This window comes from Pyricularia oryzae, chromosome 5 (assembly GCF_000002495.2).
Source record: "Pyricularia oryzae 70-15 chromosome 5, whole genome shotgun sequence".
In the NCBI taxonomy this organism is placed as follows: domain Eukaryota; kingdom Fungi; phylum Ascomycota; class Sordariomycetes; order Magnaporthales; family Pyriculariaceae; genus Pyricularia; species Pyricularia oryzae.
This window is the reverse complement of record NC_017852.1, coordinates 3,487,895-3,509,016: the sequence shown is the minus strand read 5'-3', so window position 1 is coordinate 3,509,016 and position 21,122 is coordinate 3,487,895. Positions and strand designations below refer to the sequence as shown.

Here is a 21,122-nt window from a genome sequence, read left to right as displayed (position 1 = left end):
CAAAATCTTGCGTCCTTGGCACTTAAATGCCACCCAAGCACCAGGAATATATTACGAGCTATATTGCCATATCTGTTCGTAGCAGATTAGATCCCCCCACTATAGTGACGTTTGAGTGGGGTCGGCTCTCAGGGGAGTTGATGGAGCTTGACGCGCCGCGCTTCAGCTCTGTGGTCTTGGTCTCTGTCGCATTCGCATACGCCTGCGCAAACCTCCTCCGTACCGCCGAGGTGTCAGCAGCGCCCCTTGACGAGGAAAAAAAAAGATAAATAAATCGATAAGGGCACAGAATAAAACAAAACGACTCGATCATCAAACATTAGACTTTTATGATTCATGTCGTCGCCCTTTAGCCAGTCTTTCCTTTCAAAGTGTACCACCACCGTCTTTTGCTACCTGCGTTTCGCACCCCTCTGGATCGTCGCCATTGCCGCCCTGTTGTTTGGTGCACTGCGTACACGGATCTTTGGGCCCTCTGGTTCTCGTCGGCAGGCCTCACCGAGGGCAGCAAGCGCACAACCTCCGTCCGAGGCAAATCAGCAAGGCAAACCAGAGCACTCGCCCACCGGTACAAAGGAGGAATAAAATAAAATTAGAAAAAAAACACACACACACACACACACACACACAAAGAATGGCGTCCGCAGCTTCGAAAATCGGCGTCGCCTCCGTCATGCTCCCGCTCACTGCCGCCGGAGCCGCCTACATGGGCCGCGGGCTGCTCCGGGTCGACTGGCAACGGACGCTGGTCGACTTCTTCACCGGACCGGGGCGGACGAGCCGGATCCTGCTGTTGGTGTTTGTGGCGGCGAACCGCAAAAACATGCTCTTCGTCTGGACGGCGCGTGTGTGGGGAGCCGTATTCCGGCACGTCCTGGCGCCGCGCGACCCGCTCCCCATGGGCGCCGTGTTCCACTACACCATCAGCCAGTCGCACACCCCCCTCCTCGAGACCGACTACAACATGCACAAGTCCAACTCGACCTACTTCACCGACCTCGACGTCGCGAGGACCCACCTCGTCATGCACCTGCTGGTCAACGGCATGCGCAAAATACGGAACGGCGAGATTGTCATCCGCGACAAGGCAGGGAAGGAGGTCCCGGGCAGGCTGACGACGGCGCTGGGGTCGGTTTTCTGCTCGTGGAAGAGGGAGATACTCCCCTACAGGGGTTACGAAATCTGGACCAGGGTGCTAAGCTGGGACCGCAAGTGGCTGGTTATGGTCAGCTACTTTGTCGAAAAGGGCAAGGTACTGCCGACCGGTTTCGACATGGGCAGCAAGCTCGGGGCCTCTGGCAAAGTGCGCAACAAGGCCACGGGCGCCGTGGCCGACGACAGCAGCGAAGACTTTCAAAAATACGTCTACGCCACCGCCGTTTCGAAATACGTCTGCAAGAAGGGCCGCTTCACCGTCCACCCGGCCATCGTGCTCGAGGCCAGCGGTCTGCTGCCCGAAAGGCCCGGCGAAGGGTGGCGTGGTGGCGGCGACTCCGACACGGGTGCGCCCGACGAACTGGCCGACGTCGACACGTACCCCGAGTGGGACTGGAGAAAGATCGAGAGCAAGCGGAGGGAGGGGCTCGTTTTTGCCGACCACTTTGCCGCCCTCGATGAGCTCCAGGCTGAGTTTGACGGCGGAAAACATGACGCCCTGGGGCGTTTCGGCCCTGCGTGAGGAACTTTTCTCTTCTTTTGGATTTCCAAAAAGAGGGTGGGTTCTCTGAAGAGGTTTTAGGAGCCCTGCTGTCCTTTTTGGGTTTGGTTTGTGTTTTTTTTTTCTTTTCTTTTTTGGCCGAGGGCTTTTCTGCCGAGCTGTTGGCCAGCCAGGCCGCTTCCACGACTTTCCACTACAAAATTATACTTCCCTCGCCGAACGCGGGACTTTTTGGACTTTGTAGTCTGATTTCGTTTTGTACGTTTTCTTTTTTTTTTTTTTTTCCTTTTGCGACAACAGTCGTTTTGACACCGGAGACGTCGAAGTCGGTGGTGGATTAGAAACCAAGGTATAGACTGAAACAGCGAAACGTAGGTGTTGACATCCTGCCCATGTCGTTGACTCTTCATAGAACCCAGAACATAATAGACTTTTTCCTTGTATCTTAGTACAAAACTAACGACTTTTAACCTTCAATATAATTCTCTACACGAGATGGGACTGCGATTCAAGCATATTACCTAGCTAGCTACATACTTCAGCCTAGCTTTTCGACTGGTTTTTTTCCCCATGTCCAGGAACAAGAAACAACTCATCTCTACCTTTTCAAGGGGAAAGGGGAAAAGGCGTGGGAATCAACTCGTATTTGCGATGATCGTGTTTTGCCCTTTGGAAATTCGTCAGATAATGTAGAATATTGGCCCCTGACAGAAACTCACCTAACTACTACGGGAATAACGTCTTGTTTCTAGTCTTATCTTTGAACAGCGAAAAAGAAATGTGTATAAAAAGCCAAAAAAAAGCAGAAATCAAAGTCTTTGGCAAGAAACAAAAACCTTACCCATAAAAAGTCATACATGGGAGTACCTGGATCTGCAAGAAAGCGTCATTCCGCTCGCTCGGATTCCCAGGGTCCCTTCAAGAAAATAAACAAAGCAAGAGAAAAAAAAGGAACAGGAAAAGTCAGCCCAACTCGGTCATTGTCGTGCTTCTTGCCAACTTTGCCATACAAACTCCACCGAAGATGTCTGGTTATGGAATCCTGAGGCGAGGTATCCTAGACTTTCGGAGGACCCCTTTCTCACGGATTGTTTTCGTCCTTTTTTCCCCTTACGACAAGCACGCTTCTTCTCAATTTTGAAAGGCCCAATGGCCTGCCAGCAGAGCATTCGACTCGCGTAGCAAGCTCGCTCGGAGCAAATATGCCGCTAGAGGTGGGAGGGGGAGTGGAACGAGAACTTGGTCGAGCATGTACGTGGTAGAGAGGCCTTGGGATCCGGGCGCAGCCATCCCCGTCGGCCCCGATAACCCGCTTCTGGGGCTCAATTCATGCTCTCGAGATCTGAGGATGCTGAAGGATAAGACGTTTGGACCGCTGTGGCGCATGTGACCCCGATTTGCTGGCTCGTTTTCCTTTGCCAAGACCCACGATCTCCCGCTTTCACCTCAACATCACACTTGTACGTTTGATGTACATGTACAATTCATCCGATAAACCCCTCAAGTATGGAGAAGCAGCTACCCCTAGAATTAAAAGAGCATGTAATATCTGACACGGGAAAAAATTGAACAGGAAAAATAGAATAAAAATAAATAAATAAATAAAAAAAACAACCAAAACACGCTTTCCCAATTATTTCCGCTGAGCGATAGAAAGGGGGTATTATAAACGATCGTCAGTCGTAATACAAACAAACATACCTAAGGAAACCACAGACAACGATAGAAACATTTCCCAGCTTTGATCCCACAAGTCCGAACCTAAATGGTAACAAGAAAATAGCAAACTAAAATAATACAAGATAAAATCCGTACATGCCTGAGCGAGTGTCAATCTAAACATGGAAATTCCCATGTTTCCTGTAATATCAAGTCCCCGTCGTGTAGGGAGAGTAATCATTGTGTGAACCTTGCTTAATTTGGTTGCGGCGCGCGCCCACGCAATGCACGCCAGTCACCCCTAATGCGGTGTCTGACGTGCTTGTTGAAGCCGTACGTCAGCGCGTTGGCCAGGCCGATGAACTGCACGGGAGCCTGCAGGGCCTGCGACGTGTGGCTCGGCAGGTGGATGCCGGTCGCCTCGAGAAGGCGGTTGACCAGGCCCGGGATGGAGAGCAAAACGTAAAAGATGGGGTAAGCATTGAGCAGCATCATCCGCTTGATCTCCTTCTCCACCTGGCGTGTCTGCCGGCGCATCGGGAACTCGCTCGCGTTGGTCATGAGCGTGACGGGCTGCCGTGCCTGCGGCTGCCGGAAGGGGCTTGCCATCCTGGCGCAATCGCGCCAAGGGCTCCGCGGGCTCGACAGCGGCCATAAAGAGAGGGACCGACCCGGGCGAGGGCTTGCGTTGTTGTTGTCGCGCCACGGCGGTTCCCAGCGGGGGCTCTGCGATCTTTCCATCTTGCCGCCGCGAGCCGCCGCTGCCTCTTGCCGCGAGGACTTGAACAATGGGGAGAGGGACCGCATCGGAACGGGGCTTGGGGCGGGGCTGCGTGAAGGGCTGCGCGAGGGACTGCCCTGGACGCCAAAGTCCCTAAAGTTGCGGCGCCACGAGTCTTTGGGACTCGGCGGTATATCGGGGAGCTGCCAGGAGACGACTCCTGATTTCCTCACGCCCGAAGGCTGCTTTGGGCCCACAGGCTCTTGCTCTTCTTGGTTGTTTGCTGATCTGACCGCCGGCGGTGAGAGCAGGTCCTTGTCCTCCTCGCGAAGATATGACAACCCGAATCCATGTGTACTGGTTCGTGATCCTTTGCGTGACGAGGGCGGCTTCTCGAGTCGGATGGCGGGGACCTGCGCTCCTCCATCGGAGAACTCCAGCTCCCTCTCCATCGTCTCCTTTACCTCCGGGAGTGCTGCGCCGCCCGGCAGCGCCTGAACCTCCTCGTCGTCGTCGTACGCCGTGTGCTTGCGCGCACTTCGGACGCTTCGTATGCTGCGCGTCCAGCTGACCCCCTTCTTCTTGCCCTGTGGTGGTGGCGATTGAACCATTAAAGACTTTGTTGATGATACGCCGACCGTGGTCGAGTTGCCAGTGGATAACATGGTGCCCCCGGACGACGTGGTGCCGAGGCTAGAAGCCACGGTCGAATCCTCGGTCAGGCCCGTGCGTTGAATCTGAACCATGCTGTGGAAGTGACGGCTCATGTACCACCAAATGTAGGCGTATATGATTATGGTGCCAAATATTATCAAGATCCTCCAGCCATGGGTGAGGGCGTATCGCAGGTCGGGCCTTGAGGCTGTGATCCAGCACCAGTTGCCGGCAACAGGGGCCATGGCGCCCTGCGCCGTGGCATAAATGCTGGTGAAGAGCGGAACGATCCATATGGACATGGCGAGAAAGATCTTTTTGCCGGTAGAGGCGGCGGGGAGGAAGGCGCGGCGGGTGACGGTAAGAAGGGTGACGATTGCAATGGCTAATATGCTGAAGTCGGCGGCCTGCACGGACAGTTGGCCCACGAAACCATTCACGGTACACGCAACCCCGGGCTCGATCTCGGTGTCTCGAATACTGATTATGCCCGAGATGGAGTTGTTGAGGGAGTTGATAAACTCTAGACGGCTGTCATCAGTTCTGCAATCTTTCAAGCAGTCAGGTGGACAACATACCAGACAAGGTCAAGTTGAGAATCAGAACATGGCGAAATGTGCGCTGCTCCTTTCTGTAAGCCACAAAGGACACCAGCACAGCAGATGTCGCCAGGCATGATAGCAAGCTGCCTGCTAAAGTTGCAGCCCTGATTTCCGACTCGTATGTCGACATTTTTCTTGGGGGCGACGGTAGCGACTAGTCAAAGCTGGCCGCAAATCCATCTCGGTCGGTATTCTGGACTGGGTAGGGAGAAACCAGAGGCGTGGTGTGGTGATCTCGTGGGGAGGTGGGTTTTCTTTAACCGAAGATCAACGAGCTGCAAAGAGGAACGCCCCTTGGGACAAATACAGGACGGAGATAACACACACCACGCCTTGGCAGGCTCTCCCCTCCAAGTAACAGAAGTCCACGACATGGTTTAGGTTGTTACGCTCGACCAATAGATGGTAGGACGTTTTGGTCTTGACCAGGGGACCTTGGCGGGCGAGTCAGTCTGAAAACCGCCTACTGGTACGCTCTGGGGAGGACTCCTTGAAAGTGGTCCCCGCGCGCGGAGGATAGCATCAGGGGACATCCCAAAACTCCATACTTGAGGCAGCGCTCTGGCCATGCTTTGAATGTACTACTCCGCAACAAAGTTGTGTCTGTACGTGGCGTGGCGGTGGCCCAGAGTGAGGATTAACTCTGACAGGAGTGGAGAATATAGCCCTCTAATAGGTACTCCGCCCTGCGACTCAAAAGGTATTTTTGGTGATACCAGAATCTAAATCAAGGTGGATTCTGTCAAGCTGTCAATGCTTTCCATTTTCAGGCTTGGCAGTTGCTGTACCGTTTGTGTCTGAGGAGCGATGCGAAAATCGGCGATCAGGCTGATTGATGGAGGAGCAATCGTTTCGGCGTATTTTTTTTTTCTGTTGAAAAAAGAGATCTATCTCATTGTCGAGTACGAATGGGGTGATTGATCGCGATGCTCGGCAAGTGCATATACCTGTCTGTGCCTGAGAAGGCTTACTTTACCTTGGGTAGGTAAGGTAGGTAGGTACCAATGTATACGTCTGATTTCTTGACTGGATGCAGAGCGACTGGATGAAAACTGTTGAACGGCATTAGTCCCATAAAATCATGATGGACATTACACCTTCCACTGACGAGATTGGATTGTTGACGGGATAGCTCGGGCAAGACAGCTAATTAGACATACATACAGTCGATGTGGGAATTGCAACCTAACAAGAGACAAACGGAATGAATGTAATGCGATGCTGCGATGCGATTGATTCATGACCAGCGAATTCACGGCAGGTTTTCGGGTCCAAGTCCGGATTGGGGTTCGGAGCATGTGTGGGGGTCTGTTTGTACGGGACCCAATCTACCCGAACCCACTGCAGATATCATCAGGGATTTTCCTTCCTTTTTTTTTTTTTTTTTTTTCTTTTTTGCCTACAATCTGTAGGCAATTACGGTAGGTAGTACATAGTACTGCGTGTTGTGGGAAGGCACTACTTTGCCATACCACGTAGATGCACACAGATACCGCCACACTCGCTCATCCTTACGTTGTTGCACTCAAAGATTCCATCCAGCTTCATCGACGGACCGAAACGCAGGCGGGCTGGAGAATCTGATGATAAATCCGCGACCCTGGCAAGGATTCCATGAGATGTAAAACATTTACCACAGTAATTCCGCTTTCGCCTCTCCCATTTTTGGCCCATGCTCCCAGGTACCTCCTGGCCCAACGGGTCCAATCTGCCTTAATCCCACGGCATGACACATGAAAGTGATTCTTTATTGCCCCAGAGAGATATACCCCGTACTATTTACGATCTTTGTGTTCGAGTGCAACATCAAGCTTATTCGGATCCACGACCCCGACCCACCAATGAATGAATGACGCCTCAAAGATCTGAAAATAACCTCCTCCCGGGCCCGGAGATAGATGCACTTGCGACTGGCGAGACGGAGCATTGATCATCAAAGGTGAATAGAAGCCACGGATATGTTGAAACCTTGCTCACCACAAGAGGTGGCCAAGAAACCGCCCTCCTCGTGGTCAGCCCATGTTTGTTGGGAAACGGTCAGAATCAGGATCTAGAGATTTTCCTCTCTCTCATTAGATCGCCTCGCCGCTGGGGCCGCTTGGATGTCGTCAGTAGCTCACGGCGCCATCTTTTCCATATCCGCCCCAGTTGGATTTAGCGGCCAGCCGGCTTGGTCGATGGCACACACTTTGGAAGTTCCCTCCAATCTTCCACGGACGGTGGCAAACCCGAGGAGAAGAAGAAATACGAGCTAGTATCGCGTAGCATCAGAGTCTTTTGCTGACGGAGAGATATACAAACAAAGGTCGCTGAGGCGGGCATACTGTGAGATGTAGTGGCACAAAAGGTATCGCGAGGTCCTGTTTTGCTCTGTGGACCAACTGCCATGCTCTCTTTTCAGACATGTGGTTTATCTACGTTATATGCTTAAATCTATCAAATTCAGGTACGAGCCGCTCGCCCACGCCGCAAGTCCGAGCCGTCCAGGTAGTGGTGCACGCTAATGCTCCTGCAACCAGAAAAAGGTATCTTCCCCTGAACAAAGATGATCCAATGCCAAGACGCTTCTCCGCGCCAAAACACGAAAGGCCATGCTCGCTCACAAAGCTGGCGTGATATCATCGGAAAGTAGGTAGGTACGTACGTAGATGGTTTGATTCTAGTTGGCCACAATAATTGCTCCAAACTGCCTTAAAAACGACGTTGCGGCCCAGTCCTGCTGTGATCGTGCTTGTTTCTACGAGCCTCACAACTTAAAAGATAAACAATATCATCACATTCGTTCAACCGCCTGGAGCCTGGGTAGCATCATTCATTCGTTCACTGTTGTTTCCTTTCATTCTTTACCTCGAAAGCGTCGACAACTCCGAGTTTCCCACCAACCTAGCCCAAAAGACACGAGCCACAGACCCCTCCTCAAACCACAAAAACCACCGACCCCAACTCCACCAATCATCCAACTCCCCAAGTAAACCAAAAAATGAAGGTCTCACTAAGCATCGCCGCCTTCCTCGGCGCCCTCCTCGCCACCGCCGCACCGGCCGACCTCAGCGGCGCCGTGGCCGACCTGTCCAACAGCGCGCTCCCGCCCGTGCTGACCAGCTCCGCTGCGGACAAGGTCGAGCCCCCCACCGAGAAGAGCGTCAGCGGCAGCAAGACCGGCCCGCCCGTGTGCGGCACCTGCCACGAGGGCACCAAGCAGTGCTGCGGCCTGCTGGTGGCCACGGGCGCCTACGGCTGCTACAACCAAACATGCACCGTAGCGCAGCAGCAAAAGACGGGACCCAAGAATCAGGCCCTGCTCCAGGGACTTCGCGGCGGCGGCGGCAACGCGACCAGGGCGGCAGACAACTCGACCGTGCACACTGTGAATCTGACGACGGTGCTGGACAAGGTCACGCTGAGCCCGTTGGCTCTGCCGTGAGGTTGGTTGGGAAGAGATGGGGGTGCAGTAAGCTGGTTGAGGACCGGTTAAGCTTTGTAAACAGGTAGGTTTCAGAGCTTGACAGTTTGGGTTTGATATTGGACGTTCGGGCTGACGTCTCACCACGGTGGCTACCTTACTTAGTCGTGTGTAATACTAGAAACAACTATGTGAAAATGGCCTATTGTACTATTTTAGACATATAGACATAAATCTATTCATTATACCCTGTCTCATATGATCCACGTACGAACTCGGAGGTGTTCAATACCCTAATGCTAAACCGACCTGTTCTGCCGCAAAACCAGGATTCCTAGGCCATACTGTCGTTCTGCATCAAACCAAAAATGTCCAAGCCACAGTCACTCGAACAGTATTTCCGACAGACGCATTGCCGCCTCAGTATCGCTACATTCCACGAGAATCCGCTGTTTGGTCTCATCCATCTTCCGCTTCACGAACGGCTCCATCGCATCCTGCTCCTCGCGTGTCAAAAAGCTGCAGTCTCGTCCGCCATCGCTGCTCTTCTTCCATGTTGTGATCTGCCTTGTCATGAAATCTCTCATCAAGACGTGCCCAAATTATTGCGTCAAAAGCCCAACTCCGTCGCGCTGCGTAATCTAGCCAGGATCGTCCGGTTCTTCAGCTCTCTCCCTCATGGATTCCGCCAAACCAAATGTGTCATGTAGTCTGAAAAACCCTGCTCCCTGCTCCTCCATGGCCTGCAAAAACACTTGGAGATGTGGCTCGTAGTCCCGCATTCAGCCTCCAAGTCCAATCTTCCGCATCTCGGGTTGGTCGAGTAGGATCCACCAGGGAGGTTTCTGGGCGAACTGCGCTGGTGCGGTGTAGGTGAAGTCCTAGTCTATCACTGCTGCAATTTTATCGTCGTCGTCGAGTAGGACGTTGACAGGTCTAACGTCATCGCACCACAGCTTGAACGATCCCTCGCCATCAAGGGCAGGAGCTCGCAGCTAGTAGCCCATCGAGAAGGCAGACCATTTGTCACTTATGCAACCATACGTCGAAAGCTTGCCCTCCTTGGCCAGCCTGCGAAACAGCTGAAGGGCGACGTATTCGCTCCGACAATCATCTTCAAAGCGACCAGGTCAGTCATTGTGTTGGAAAACAAGCTGCGCCACGTGCATCTCCGCCAGCGCGACGTACCATTCGTCTGCCGTATCGAACCTTTTGTTTTGCTTCGGAAGCACGGATCGTGGCATGTTGGCGAGCTGAAGCATATTGTTCATGTTTTGCGTAACTGGGCGCCCGGCCACGCTGGTGCTGCCATAATCGTCTTCGAGCAGAGATCTTATTCGTGAGAAGTTGCGTTTGTGAGGTTGCAAAAGACAGCGGGCCATTCTTCTATACGAGTCCTTGAGCTCCGAGCTGGAAATATCTGGGTTCGGAACGGGACGGGCGTCAGCGAAAAGTCTTCTGTCGGAACAGCCAGAGCATCACACATATCCCGCCGGTGCTCCATGTATCGTATGATGAGGTGCGACCCAAGTGTTTCGTCACGGCCGTGGTGCAGAACCTGCGGCAAAGGTACGTCTGTCTTTTGGCGTCGAAACCTGGCCGTTGTCGTCTCTTGATGGGCCCTCCCGTCTGGAAACTGTGCTAGATATGATGTCGGAAGGCGGACCAGAACGTCTGGGGGAGTCAATAGATCGTCGCGGTCTTCACCTTCCTCACGCTTGAACTCGAACTTGCAGATATACTGAAGCCTCCGATGATGAGCGAGGATACCAGCTTTGCACGCTCCTGGAAAGTCAGCTCCGCCAAATCCTTCACCCGACGACATGTCAGCTTGTGACGTACCTTTTGCTGTGATTAGTCACTGGCCTCGTCGTTCTTGTCCCAAGCAACTTCATCTAGGCCTGCCCGTACTCTGGTAATGTTGACCTGGATTGTAATCCCATGTGTGCCGCCAAGGTTACCTGGTGAGATAGACCGTAGAATCTTGAAACAAAGGTACCTCGATGATGGATTAGCCGGAGTCAGATGATAGTGTGTCTGGTTGGATAGGCAGTCAAGATCCAGGCCGTCAGATGTGAACGCTCGTCACAGAATCATGGTATCATATGTTGGGCAAGATCAGAGGGTAAATGGATTCAAGACCAGATATGCAAATATGACCGTCTTTGGAAAACAGGCAAGATGGTAGGCAGGCCAACTAGAATCGACTGGTATAAAATGATACAAGAAGCAGAGGAGTGAGCAGCAGTCATCAAGGCGAGGATTGCGCTACCAACCAACGAATGGCGACCGACCAACACCTTTTACAAGGGAAAAGGCCCGGTGGGTCTTGATATTACGGGTGCCGCGCCAATTAAGTCGGCCGCTGTGATTCGCCTGCAAACGATAGAGGTACCCAAGCTCTTGACCCGTTACAGTCGTCGGACAACTGACCTTGATCTCCATTTCCTGGTTTTTATAACCAGAATATCCTCCAAGTCTTGTTTTCTGAACACCTACCGATGCAAAGAGTCTATTATCGTGGCTGGCTTAAAGAAAGGTACACAGGTACATGCAGGTCCATCAAACCTGGCGCCACTCTGTATTTTTCATGTCTCATCCACAAAGCTAGCCATTTGATGGAGGCTCCATGGTATTCATAGGATCTCGAGCAAGTGGACGTGCTTTGTGTTCCTGTCCATATCGCCATCGATCGAAAGGGAAGCACACCCTTTATGATGGTTGGTGTTAGACACGGGATGTTCTGGATTCTGGCCCGATATGAGAAAGCAGGGAACCGCTTGGCTTCACCTCACTGGAGTTCTTGGATGACTGCGTTCGTGGTTGCGTTAAATATAGAGGTTCAGCTATTTCCGTAGACCTGCAGTTCAAGCTTAAACTGGGGCATTGTATACTGGATGTATAATCGGTAGTTCCTATCCCTAAGATTCCTAGGACTACTGCGATTGAGCCAGTGTGAGAGTTGATATGATTTTATGCACTTATCATGAGTAATTTTATATCGACAAGCTTTAAAGATGCCAGTTCTCTTTTGACTATAATCGACTGCGAGTTAACTGTCCCTAGTCTGCCGATATCGACCACAGTACTGACTTGACGTGAAAAAACAGTCATGAAACAACCTACGTGGTGGTACAGTCGCGATGCAATTTCAGTATCAAATCTTGAGGCGAAGGTCCCATAAGGTAATTATTCATCGAGTCAACATGGCAGTCTTGGATGTGTTGTTGATAGGCTGGAATAGTTCAAGTCAAGTGCTGGCTAGGGAGAGCAACAAGGGCTTGTGGCTAGAAACTGAAGTCTTTTTAGCCTGTAGCAGATCCACATGAGGGGTATGCAGGTGGAGTCCAGACTCCCTGGAGGTGCCACTGGGATGTTCAGGGGTTGAGAAAAAAGGGAACTAATTAGTGCAAAAAGCAACATCTGAAGGATATTTAGGTTTGAAAAGCAAATAATAGCTTGCTGGATACATAAAACCTGGCACCATACGCAGTATTGGTTGGTTGGCATGTGGCGATGTACCGACCAAGACTCATCTCATCCATCACATAGGCAACATAGACAGACAAATACAACATGGCCTATTATTACCAGGTAATGGCAAAAGTTCAAAACAAATGATGCTGTTATACAGCTGACCCCGACCCGATTTGAACGGATAACCTTACGATCTGGAGTCGTACGCGCTACCGTTGCGCCACGAGGCCTTGTTGAAAAGGCCTAGAAATAGACATCATGTGGGCATGGGATGGGGCACTCCACACAGCATGCAGGCAGATTATCGGATAGCCAAGTTGAGCAGTCGCACAACAGTAAATAGTCTCTTCTTCAGATGCTATTAGACGCGCTTGATTTGGCCGGGAGGCATCGAGATCTGGTTGTTCTTTTGATTCGGTAGCGCCGTAAAGACTAGTGGTTGTCCGTTACTAGGTACAGAAGGGCGCGGCCACATGGACCACCGGGGGCTTGGCATCTTCCGATGTCCTCCGCCACAAGTTCGGTGGGTTATGAAGATCAGGAAATTTGTACTACGGTTTGGTGTAAGAAAAGAAAGAGAAAAAAAAAGTCAATTCGAGCCCCGGAGTAAGAACTAGACTAGACTAGTTTAATACTGGAATTTTACGAGGTAGGGATACAGTTCGTGGCCTCGTCCAAATGCTGTCTCGGCTTGTTTGCTGATACCAACATTCTTCGTGACTCGTTCACCCGGGCCCTCTCATCCGTACATACAATGAACCTGGGATGGGCCGAATTGCAAGGCAAATCGGGCAACCCTGACGTCAAGAACTCACGTCTTGACGCGAGTTTATACCCTTTTGCACGAGTCCGAGAAGTGTTGATGTAGTGTGAGGATACTACGTAGTGGCTATCCGATGTCAACAAAGAAAACCCTACCGGCCATGCGCCAAAGCAATGCGCCCTTACAAGCAATAGAGACCAAGCCCCAAAATAGAATGAATATGATGGCTTGCCAGGAAAACGATATAGAATCGAGATTCTAGGTGTGATCGATCAGGATTTGCATAGAGGCTGATCTCAACAGTCCTTGGAACGTCGGGAAGGCCGCATGAGAATGGGCAGATCACTAACAATTCAGTTGGTCCAGACTAGTCTTCATTATTGACTCGCAGGTACAGTACAGTATTTACACACCTAACCGGAATGTCCCGCGGTTTGTTGCATCGTATCGATCCTATGTTGCATGGCACAGACGCTTTCTGACACAATTTCATGACCGAGCTCATGCTCTCCATAAATCACAACATGACATACTATAGTAAATGGGTGCGCCCTTGTGGGAGAGATTGAGAGGGAAAAAAAAAGACAAACCCCGCGGTCACAGCCAAAGGTGCAGAAGGGTTGCATGCTGTCGTCGGGCGGAGTGCCCGTCGCTAAGCGCTAAGCAGTACAGCCGGCATGCACAACACCAAAATAATATACATCGGCCGACATAACCGCGGAAATATGGTACAGTACATAGACAGCGAAAAGCATGATCAGGGTTGCACGTTGCTAAGATGTTGTGATGTGACCCATTCCGAGTCGCATTCATAAAAGAAACAAGAAGCAAATGTGACGGCCTGAGCTGTGTCCGGTCTTGGAGGCTATTGCGCTTTCAAGGTCGACCCTGGATTTCAGGAGCAGTGAAATCCAAAAAAGTGGCTGGACGGGCTTGCGCAATAATAATTCCTCGGTAATGAGAGAGGCGCTGACAGAGACGGGCAGCATGGGCTGATCGACTTTGTTGACAATTTGACAATCAATATGCAGTCCAAGTGCAAGTTAACTGCAACTCATATGCAGCTAGATGAATTTCATAGCTTGGTACAGTTGCACTTGGCTACGGGCGTACATTAGTTTTTAGCTGTTGAGAACAGGAAGCGACAATTGATTTGCACAAAATAGGCTTGGCACCCCTTGAAGTCGCAGGCCTGACAGATGCAACTTATGGAGCAAGAAGGTGCGGTTGGTAGCGAGTCAATGCGGTAGCAACAAACAATTTTTTAATTTTTTTTTTCTCTTATCCCCTTTTCTTTTTGCCTCCCAAGCCTCATCCCGCTCGCTTTTTGTATCACACCATCCACTTGGTCCGCTCTCCTTGTGTCTTGGCCTTACAGTGTCAGCTGGGCACCAATCTTCCAGCCAGTACCGTGCGAATGTTATATGCACGCACCCAAACAAGGTCGTCTCCAGATTTCGGACTGTCAGCCCGAACGGGTCTGCAAAGGGAGGCCAAGTTCCAGGGACCAGACCAGACCAGACCAGAGCAGTCGGACATCAACAACAATCGCCAAAATTAAATAATCCCCAATACAACAACAATTTCTCACCCACCCGCGTTGCTCCACGTATTTTGCTGCTGCTGCGGTTGTTGTTTTAGACCATGCGTGAGGGTTCTTAGCCTCTGACGCTACTTGCTTCTTCTGTTTCCTTTGTTACTTCTTTTGGTCCCCTTTTTTCTTTTTTTCTTTGGGGCGAGGATTGAGACACCATCCCGCCAGTCTTGCTTATAGACAGCATTTGACGTTTTTTTTGGGGGGCCTGGCCTTGCCATTATTCAACATGGCCGCCCACGCGTATACCATCCCGGATTGGGCCCCTACCCAGACTACCATCTCAGACACTCCTAGTAACGGACGGCAAGTCATGCTGCCGACGAATCCTGACGATTTCCATCCGCTGCCGCGACACGACGAAGCCGACTCGGAGTCTGACCACGAGCCAGAACTGTCTTCATCACGACCCCCTCCTCCCACCGCGTCAATTCCCACACGTCGTCCTTCTCGTCTCCGGAGCATGAGTAACTCACTGGGCTGGCGGCCACGACCAAAGTCCGCCGTGTTTGGGACGACTACCGCAGACGATCTCGCAGCACCTCTGGCCGACATGGTCCTCGACAACGCGCGACGTGCCAGCAACGGCGAGTGGCACGCTGGAAGCCGCAGCAACAACGAATCAGCCGTGATGGACGTTGAGGAAGATGGCAAAGGCAAGGGGAAGGTCAGGGGCATGATCCGTCGCGCCTCTGTCTCCCTGAAGCGCGCTGTTTCCCGCCGGTCTTCCACAGCTACCAGCACAGGTGAAGAGCATGAACACGCGGTCCGCCGCTTCCTGCGCTCAGCACATGGACACCTGAGATCACCCTCCTTGGATATACATAATCGCGAAGAACATCAGCCACAACAGTCGCAAACTAGGCAAAAGCGAGGCCCTCCGGTCTCTTTCCGAACGCCTCGGTACACGTCAGACCAGGAGTCGGCGCGCCCTTCTACATCACATTCCTCCACATGGCGTCGACTGCGCCAGGCTACGAGCTTCCGACGGTCTAGCGGAAACTTGTTTGAGAGCACGGATAATTCACGAAACTCGGCATTTTTTACAAGCCCCGTGCCAGGGAACGGCGGCGCTCCACCGATAATTCCCAGGAACACCGGAGGAGCTGCCCGAGCTGCGGCAGCGGACGCCGCTATGAACGCCGACGTGTTCCGCTCAATGACACCGGCGGAGTGGGCAGTCAATTTAGCCAAGGGTAGCAATGGCTTGGGCAGCAGTAACCCCAACCATCCCCATCACAGCCTGACACACAGCAACGACGGCGAAAGTGGCATTGGCATCGCAGTCACCGCTACCGAGTCTGAATCCGAACGCGATAAGACCGATTCTCGACTCGACTTGGCTCAGCACGCAAGCGGGACCTACACTATGGACAGGCAACGACTGTCTGGTGGTTTGACGCGTGCTGGGTCGTCCACTGGAAGCGTTCAGATGGCCGACGGTATCCCTCGTGTGGACTTTATCGCACATCTGCCCCTGGAGCTTGCCCTCGAGGTGCTTTCATACCTCGACTACATCGATCTGGCAACCGCCGAGCGTGTGTCCAGTCCATGGAGACATGTGACGGGTCACAGCTACATCTGGCGCAAGTCTTTCTTGCGTAGCATGACGAGCACGTTCGCCACGGGAGGCCAAGTCAAGCCTGGCGCTGGACTCGGCGTTCCTCCTGTCCGACCGGAGAACAACTGGAAGGACATTTACAGGGCGAGGGTGGAACTGGACAGAAGGTGGAAGACGGGTAATGCCAGTCCGGTGTACCTGAATGGGCATACCGATAGTATCTACTGTCTGCAGTTTGATGAGTAAGTGCTTTGTGATCTATTCCCAGTGGAAATTTTTGTACTGACAAGATGCGTCTGCAGGTCGAAAATCATTACAGGCTCTCGAGACAAGACCATCCGGGTTTGGGATATGCACACGCTATCTTGCCGATATGTCATTGGTCCTCCTGACATCGTCCGCGAACAAAACGTTCTGTGTGACGCCAATGGACAGCCAACTCATTTCGCTACCACAGAGGCCAGCCCAAGGGCGAACCCGTCCTTCCCTGCGACGCTGACCTTCCCGAACCACCACAACGCCTCGATTCTTTGCCTGCAATATGACGACCGAATCCTGGTAACGGGCAGTTCCGACTCGACGTGCATCGTGCACTCGATTACGTCGGGCTACCGACCCATTCGCCGGCTGCAGCACCACTCGGCGGCGGTCCTGGACCTGGTGTTTGATGACCGGTACATTGTGACGTGCTCCAAGGACGTTTCCATCTGCGTGTGGGACCGCGAGACGGGTGAGCTGCTCCGACAACTGCGTGGGCACGCGGGACCCGTCAACGCGGTGCAGATGCGCGGTGACACCATCGTGAGCTGCTCGGGCGACTTCAAGGTCAAGCTGTGGAACATCAGCACGGGCACGTGCATCCGGGAGTTCGCGGGCCACACAAAGGGCCTGGCCTGCTCGCAGTTCAGCGAGGACGGCAGGTACGTCGCCTCGGCCGGCAACGACCGCACCATCCGGGTCTGGGATGCCAACACGGGCGAGTGTGTGCGCGAGGTGGCGGCCCATACCAACCTCGTCCGCAGTCTGCACATCGACTCGGTCAGCGGGCGCCTGGTCAGCGGCAGCTACGACACGGACATTATGGTCTTCGACATGGAGACGGGGAGGCAGCTGCTGCACTTCCCCGGGTGGCACGCCAGCTGGGTCCTCAGCGCAAAGAGCGACTACAGGCGCATCATATCGACGGGGCAGGACCCCAAAATCTTGGTTATGGACTTTGGCAAGGGCGTCCCGAACATCGAGGCCCTGGAGAGCTGCGACCAGCGTGACAGCGGTCGTGTTGGTTACATTTAGACGGCATTGTCTGCGTTGTTGTGGACCATGTGCTTTGTGTTGGATGGAGGAAACTTGAGGTTCCGTCTGGGGTATACCATCTAATAATCGCCACGTTTGGCGGGTACTTGGTCACCTTACCCATTGTACTTCATTATCGGACCTCAGTACATGAGCGAAAAGTTGGATAACAACATATTTTGGAGGAGCACATAGAATGCTCCTCAGTGGGACACGACTGTGTTTCCCACGTTACGGGGGGCATATACCCCCTGTTCTACATTGCATCCTGGGAGCTTTTGAGCTGGCATCTTCTGCTTTTCGTTTGTATTTTTTGTTTGTTTCATTATTGGAAGGAAGCCTTTTTTTTGGGATATTGTCATATTTTCTTTCCTCCTTTTTTTTGCTCTGCATAGTAGTAGTAGTAGTAGTATTATTTAACGCCGGGCTCGGCCCGGCTCATTAGCCGGCCGTTAGCAACCTCCCGAGGGGTATCTCGGCGCGCTTTCTATTTTCTCTATTTACACAGCGGAAAACAAGGGCATAGAAGCGAATCGAGCCTGACCGGGTTCGTGCCCGGTCCTGCTTACAGGTTTGTTCACTGACGCGACCCCGTGCCTTCAGGCGCACGGAGGATTCGTCTGACGGCAGTTGACGGCTCTTCATCGAGAGGGGCCTGTGTCCAAACAGCGGAGCTGTCGGTCGTTTGTAGCCATGGAGACGAAGTTCCCAACAAGTGTGGGCTCGACGGCACAGGCGGGTGGTTGTTGTCGATAGCCAGCCGGGTTATCCTTGCCACGGGTAAGCGGGGAGGAGGTGGAGGGAGCAGGATTCGAACCTACGTTACTCAAGTAACAGCCATGGCGCTTAACCACTGCGCCATTCCCCCCTTTTGCTCTGCATAGATCCAGTCGTTCTACATTGATATCGGATAGTTACTTAGTCTTGGGTTACACTTGATAATGCCAGTCGCCTTCTCGAAGGGATATTCTTCCAAAGCACACGCTCGCACGCACAAGAACACAGAGGCGCATGTAGCCGTGGCGAGGGAAACAAAAGGATGAAACGACAGGTTTTTGTCGCTGCTTGTGCATCATTGACAAGAAAATAATAACGTCTTTCTGCGGAAATTGGGAGGATCAAAATCAAATGCAAGGCTCGGTTAAAGTCGCGGAATATGCCAGAATCAGGATTTTAACTAACGGCTATCGGCAGCTCGAGACTAGAACTAGAATGTTTATGTATGTGCATCGGCATGCCTTCGGTCTTGTTTCACAGGTAGGCGAAGACGATGGGAAGCATGCATGGAAAACAATGAGCAAGGTTTTCTTTGTCATATCGGGGATGTCTTGCAACAATATCCGATATTATTTTCTTTGGTCTCACGCTTACATATTAATAATAAGCTTGTGCGAATGTATTTTTGTCTTTTTCTTGCTTGTCAAAGGGTTAATGTTTACAATATGTTCTTTATCCCTATTATTCCCGTATAAATTCCCTCTACATAAAGGGCGACTAAGCCTTAGTCAGATTGTCATCCTATGATGATTATAATTCTAGAACCAGAAACTATTCTAGACTTGGTAGATATCTAAATCCCCCCCTAGGCAACCAGCGGACGGTGCTATGCAAGTCATGTCAAAGCGGAGTTGACGATCTCTCTCTTACAACCTAATCCGGACATCCTGTGTATGGTGCTAAATGCTTATTTATGTCTGGACCTACGGTTCTGGAATCTGACATTATGAGCTATATACAAAAAACCGCATTTTTGGAAACCTTCAGCCGAATGGAGTACAACTCTGCCCCTTTTTTCGTGTGCAAGGTAGCTACGCGGGACTTTTTCTCTTGGGTTGGGTTGGAGGGAAACATTTGACGGGTTGGGTTTGGTTGGTGCCTCCCCAAAAAGTTCATCCCATGCATGGTCCCGGATGTCGGCATAAACATTGTGACTTGACAGCTAACTCTCAACACCCAGACATTATTCCAACCAAGGCTAAATAAACTACATGCTGCGAGGGCGGGCCGCCCGTTGTCTGGGTTTGCCGCGAGGTGTGTGGTAATGGAGAGAGGGGAGGACGTGAGAGGTAAAGGGGAACCAGAAAAATAATGTCATTAAGACTTCAAAAAAAGGCTAAAGAACATCAGACGAGCCGGCTACCAAAGAAGGACAAGAGAAGAAAGAAGGGAAAGGTCGTTTTGAGAAGGGGGGCGTGTTCGCCACCACTTGCACTTGTTCTCAAGGGGTTTTGCATGAACTTCTATTTAATCTACCACTTAAAGCATAGTGAAGGTGGGTACGGGGGGTCAACGACTGGCTGGGGATGAACTGTTGGATTGTGGGGGAGGTTCCCTTTTCGCGGGTGCGTGTCGCGAGAAGAGAGGGGGCGAAAAATACTATGTACAGCCCCCTCGGAGAAAAATTGTTTAAGGAGACCCCTGTCACGGGGAGGGCGAGAAGCGTTTCGAAACATCAAAAGATGGGTGGGGGAAAAAGAGGGAAGTGGTGCGCGATTGGAATGGATCAGCGTCTACTGGAGCACGTTTTTTTTCGATCGGGCTGTGTGATCAATCGGCCGAGACCCAATGCTTTTTGCAATTTTATCGGGCGCGTACCTGGGCAGATCAAGAGTGTTTTTCATTCTCCCTTGGGTGTTTGGTAACTAGGTAGCTTACCTAGCGAAAAAAAGACATTGTAGATAATTGGTATTGCTAGAGGTTACCCGAGCGGGTGATTTGACTAGCCCGGGATAAGGTCGGTGGTTCAAAACGCCTTGCCCCTTGTCGGCCAGATTCGAATATATTAGTTTACAAACCCTCCGATGCATACCAATGCCGGCCTGGCGATAGACGAAGCGACTGTGCGTCCAACTCCATCGCATGGCAGGAATGGGGATTGTCTAGCCGCTAGAGGAAATAAAAGTCCGAACTCATGGGGGAAGATCTTCAGTCCAAACGTTCAGAATTCCGTCGCAGAATCTTTGGCAGATGCAAATATTCTCAAGGTGAAGATTACCATCTTCTCATTTACAAGTAATAACAAAGTGCCGTTATTAAACATACAACGCACCAGACATAAACGTGGCAAGGGCTAGGATTTGAAGAAGGAAAACTACTGCTTCGTAACGTTTTCCCTTTCGTTGTTCGCTGATAATTATGCAACGCCACTTGCGCAGTTATGAACCGCCACTTGTGCCGCCGCGCGTTTCAAAACGAGCCGCCTGTCCCCACACAGACTGGCCATGATAACTGCCATGATGAGGTGAAGAATTTTTCTGCAAAAGAAAACAAAATCGTATGGAATTCCGGGAAAGCGGCGAAGCGACTGGGGCGAGGTTCTTTTTGCCTCGGCCACTCATTCAAACTCACGCGGGATACTTCCGGCAAGAATGCTTCAGGACAAGCATGGAATAACGTGTACAGCAGGCAAGGTAGCAGAGGACCAGATGACAGGCTAACCTAACCCCATCTCTGAGTCCCTCAATTTCATCTTGTGCTCATTCTATCTATGCGGTGGTATCACTCAAATGACGTGGACGTACCTGAAAAAGCGGAACTGTTACCCCAACCTCTGGTGGAGGGGAACCACAGGGCAGGGGGTCCGGTGAAGAATTTCGTAGGTTCATAGGGCCCCGTGAGTCGACAATGGGAAATTTGCTTGTCTGACTACGGCTCGATCACAGGCCAGCGGTGCGTTGCTATTGCTGGAATGTGGGTAGTGGAGGGTAGCACTGCAGCCCAAAGCGTCAAACCATTCTC

At 51.8% G+C, this 21,122-nt stretch overlaps 8 protein-coding genes, 1 non-coding gene and 1 pseudogene across 10 annotated transcripts; 4 read left to right on the top strand and 6 right to left on the bottom strand.

The window, feature by feature from the left end:
• Window positions 1-634: 634 nt before the first annotated feature.
• Window positions 635-2,012, top strand: MGG_00257 (uncharacterized protein; the record flags this gene model as incomplete). Its single annotated transcript, XM_003718800.1, has 2 exons — window positions 635-1,674; window positions 1,958-2,012. The coding sequence occupies 2 exons, from the start codon at window positions 635-637 to the stop codon at window positions 2,010-2,012; spliced, it is 1,095 nt and encodes a 364-aa protein (XP_003718848.1).
• Window positions 2,013-3,426: 1,414 nt separating this feature from the next.
• MGG_00258 (uncharacterized protein) lies at window positions 3,427-5,610 on the bottom strand. Its single transcript, XM_003718799.1, has 2 exons — window positions 5,270-5,610; window positions 3,427-5,214 (listed from the first exon to the last, which is right to left on the bottom strand). The coding sequence occupies exons 1-2, from the start codon at window positions 5,421-5,423 to the stop codon at window positions 3,572-3,574; spliced, it is 1,797 nt and encodes a 598-aa protein (XP_003718847.1). The 5' UTR covers window positions 5,424-5,610; the 3' UTR covers window positions 3,427-3,571.
• A 2,663-nt stretch (window positions 5,611-8,273) lies between these two features.
• Window positions 8,274-8,717, top strand: MGG_00259 (uncharacterized protein; the record flags this gene model as incomplete). Its single annotated transcript, XM_003718798.1, has 1 exon — window positions 8,274-8,717. The coding sequence occupies one exon, from the start codon at window positions 8,274-8,276 to the stop codon at window positions 8,715-8,717; it is 444 nt and encodes a 147-aa protein (XP_003718846.1).
• Window positions 8,718-9,261: 544 nt separating this feature from the next.
• Window positions 9,262-10,521, bottom strand: MGG_00260 (uncharacterized protein; the record flags this gene model as incomplete). The annotated part of the gene is made up of 3 exons (XM_003718797.1): window positions 9,262-9,550; window positions 9,885-10,154; window positions 10,223-10,521. The coding sequence occupies 3 exons, from the start codon at window positions 10,519-10,521 to the stop codon at window positions 9,373-9,375; spliced, it is 747 nt and encodes a 248-aa protein (XP_003718845.1). The 3' UTR covers window positions 9,262-9,372.
• A 1,810-nt stretch (window positions 10,522-12,331) lies between these two features.
• Window positions 12,332-12,403, bottom strand: MGG_20248. The gene has a single exon. It is a non-coding gene; the product is annotated as a tRNA-Trp (tRNA).
• Window positions 12,404-12,622: 219 nt separating this feature from the next.
• Window positions 12,623-13,691, bottom strand: MGG_11620 (uncharacterized protein; the record flags this gene model as incomplete). Its single annotated transcript, XM_003718796.1, has 3 exons — window positions 12,623-12,724; window positions 12,989-13,051; window positions 13,638-13,691. The coding sequence occupies 3 exons, from the start codon at window positions 13,689-13,691 to the stop codon at window positions 12,623-12,625; spliced, it is 219 nt and encodes a 72-aa protein (XP_003718844.1).
• Window positions 13,692-14,433: 742 nt separating this feature from the next.
• MGG_00261 (uncharacterized protein) lies at window positions 14,434-17,768 on the top strand. Its single transcript, XM_003718795.1, has 2 exons — window positions 14,434-16,333; window positions 16,394-17,768. Exons 1-2 carry the CDS (start codon window positions 14,760-14,762, stop codon window positions 17,382-17,384), a joined length of 2,565 nt encoding a protein of 854 aa, XP_003718843.1. The 5' UTR covers window positions 14,434-14,759; the 3' UTR covers window positions 17,385-17,768.
• A 193-nt stretch (window positions 17,769-17,961) lies between these two features.
• Window positions 17,962-18,457, bottom strand: MGG_17489 (uncharacterized protein; the record flags this gene model as incomplete). Its single annotated transcript, XM_003718794.1, has 2 exons — window positions 17,962-18,201; window positions 18,380-18,457. 2 exons carry the CDS (start codon window positions 18,455-18,457, stop codon window positions 17,962-17,964), a joined length of 318 nt encoding a protein of 105 aa, XP_003718842.1.
• On the bottom strand, window positions 18,181-18,252 carry MGG_20247 (annotated as a pseudogene). The gene has a single exon. The product of its transcript is annotated as a tRNA-OTHER (tRNA).
• A 915-nt stretch (window positions 18,458-19,372) lies between the features above and the next one.
• On the top strand, window positions 19,373-19,691 carry MGG_17488 (uncharacterized protein; the record flags this gene model as incomplete). The annotated part of the gene is made up of 2 exons (XM_003718793.1): window positions 19,373-19,415; window positions 19,504-19,691. The coding sequence occupies 2 exons, from the start codon at window positions 19,373-19,375 to the stop codon at window positions 19,689-19,691; spliced, it is 231 nt and encodes a 76-aa protein (XP_003718841.1).
• Between the last annotated feature and the right edge of the window lie 1,431 nt (window positions 19,692-21,122).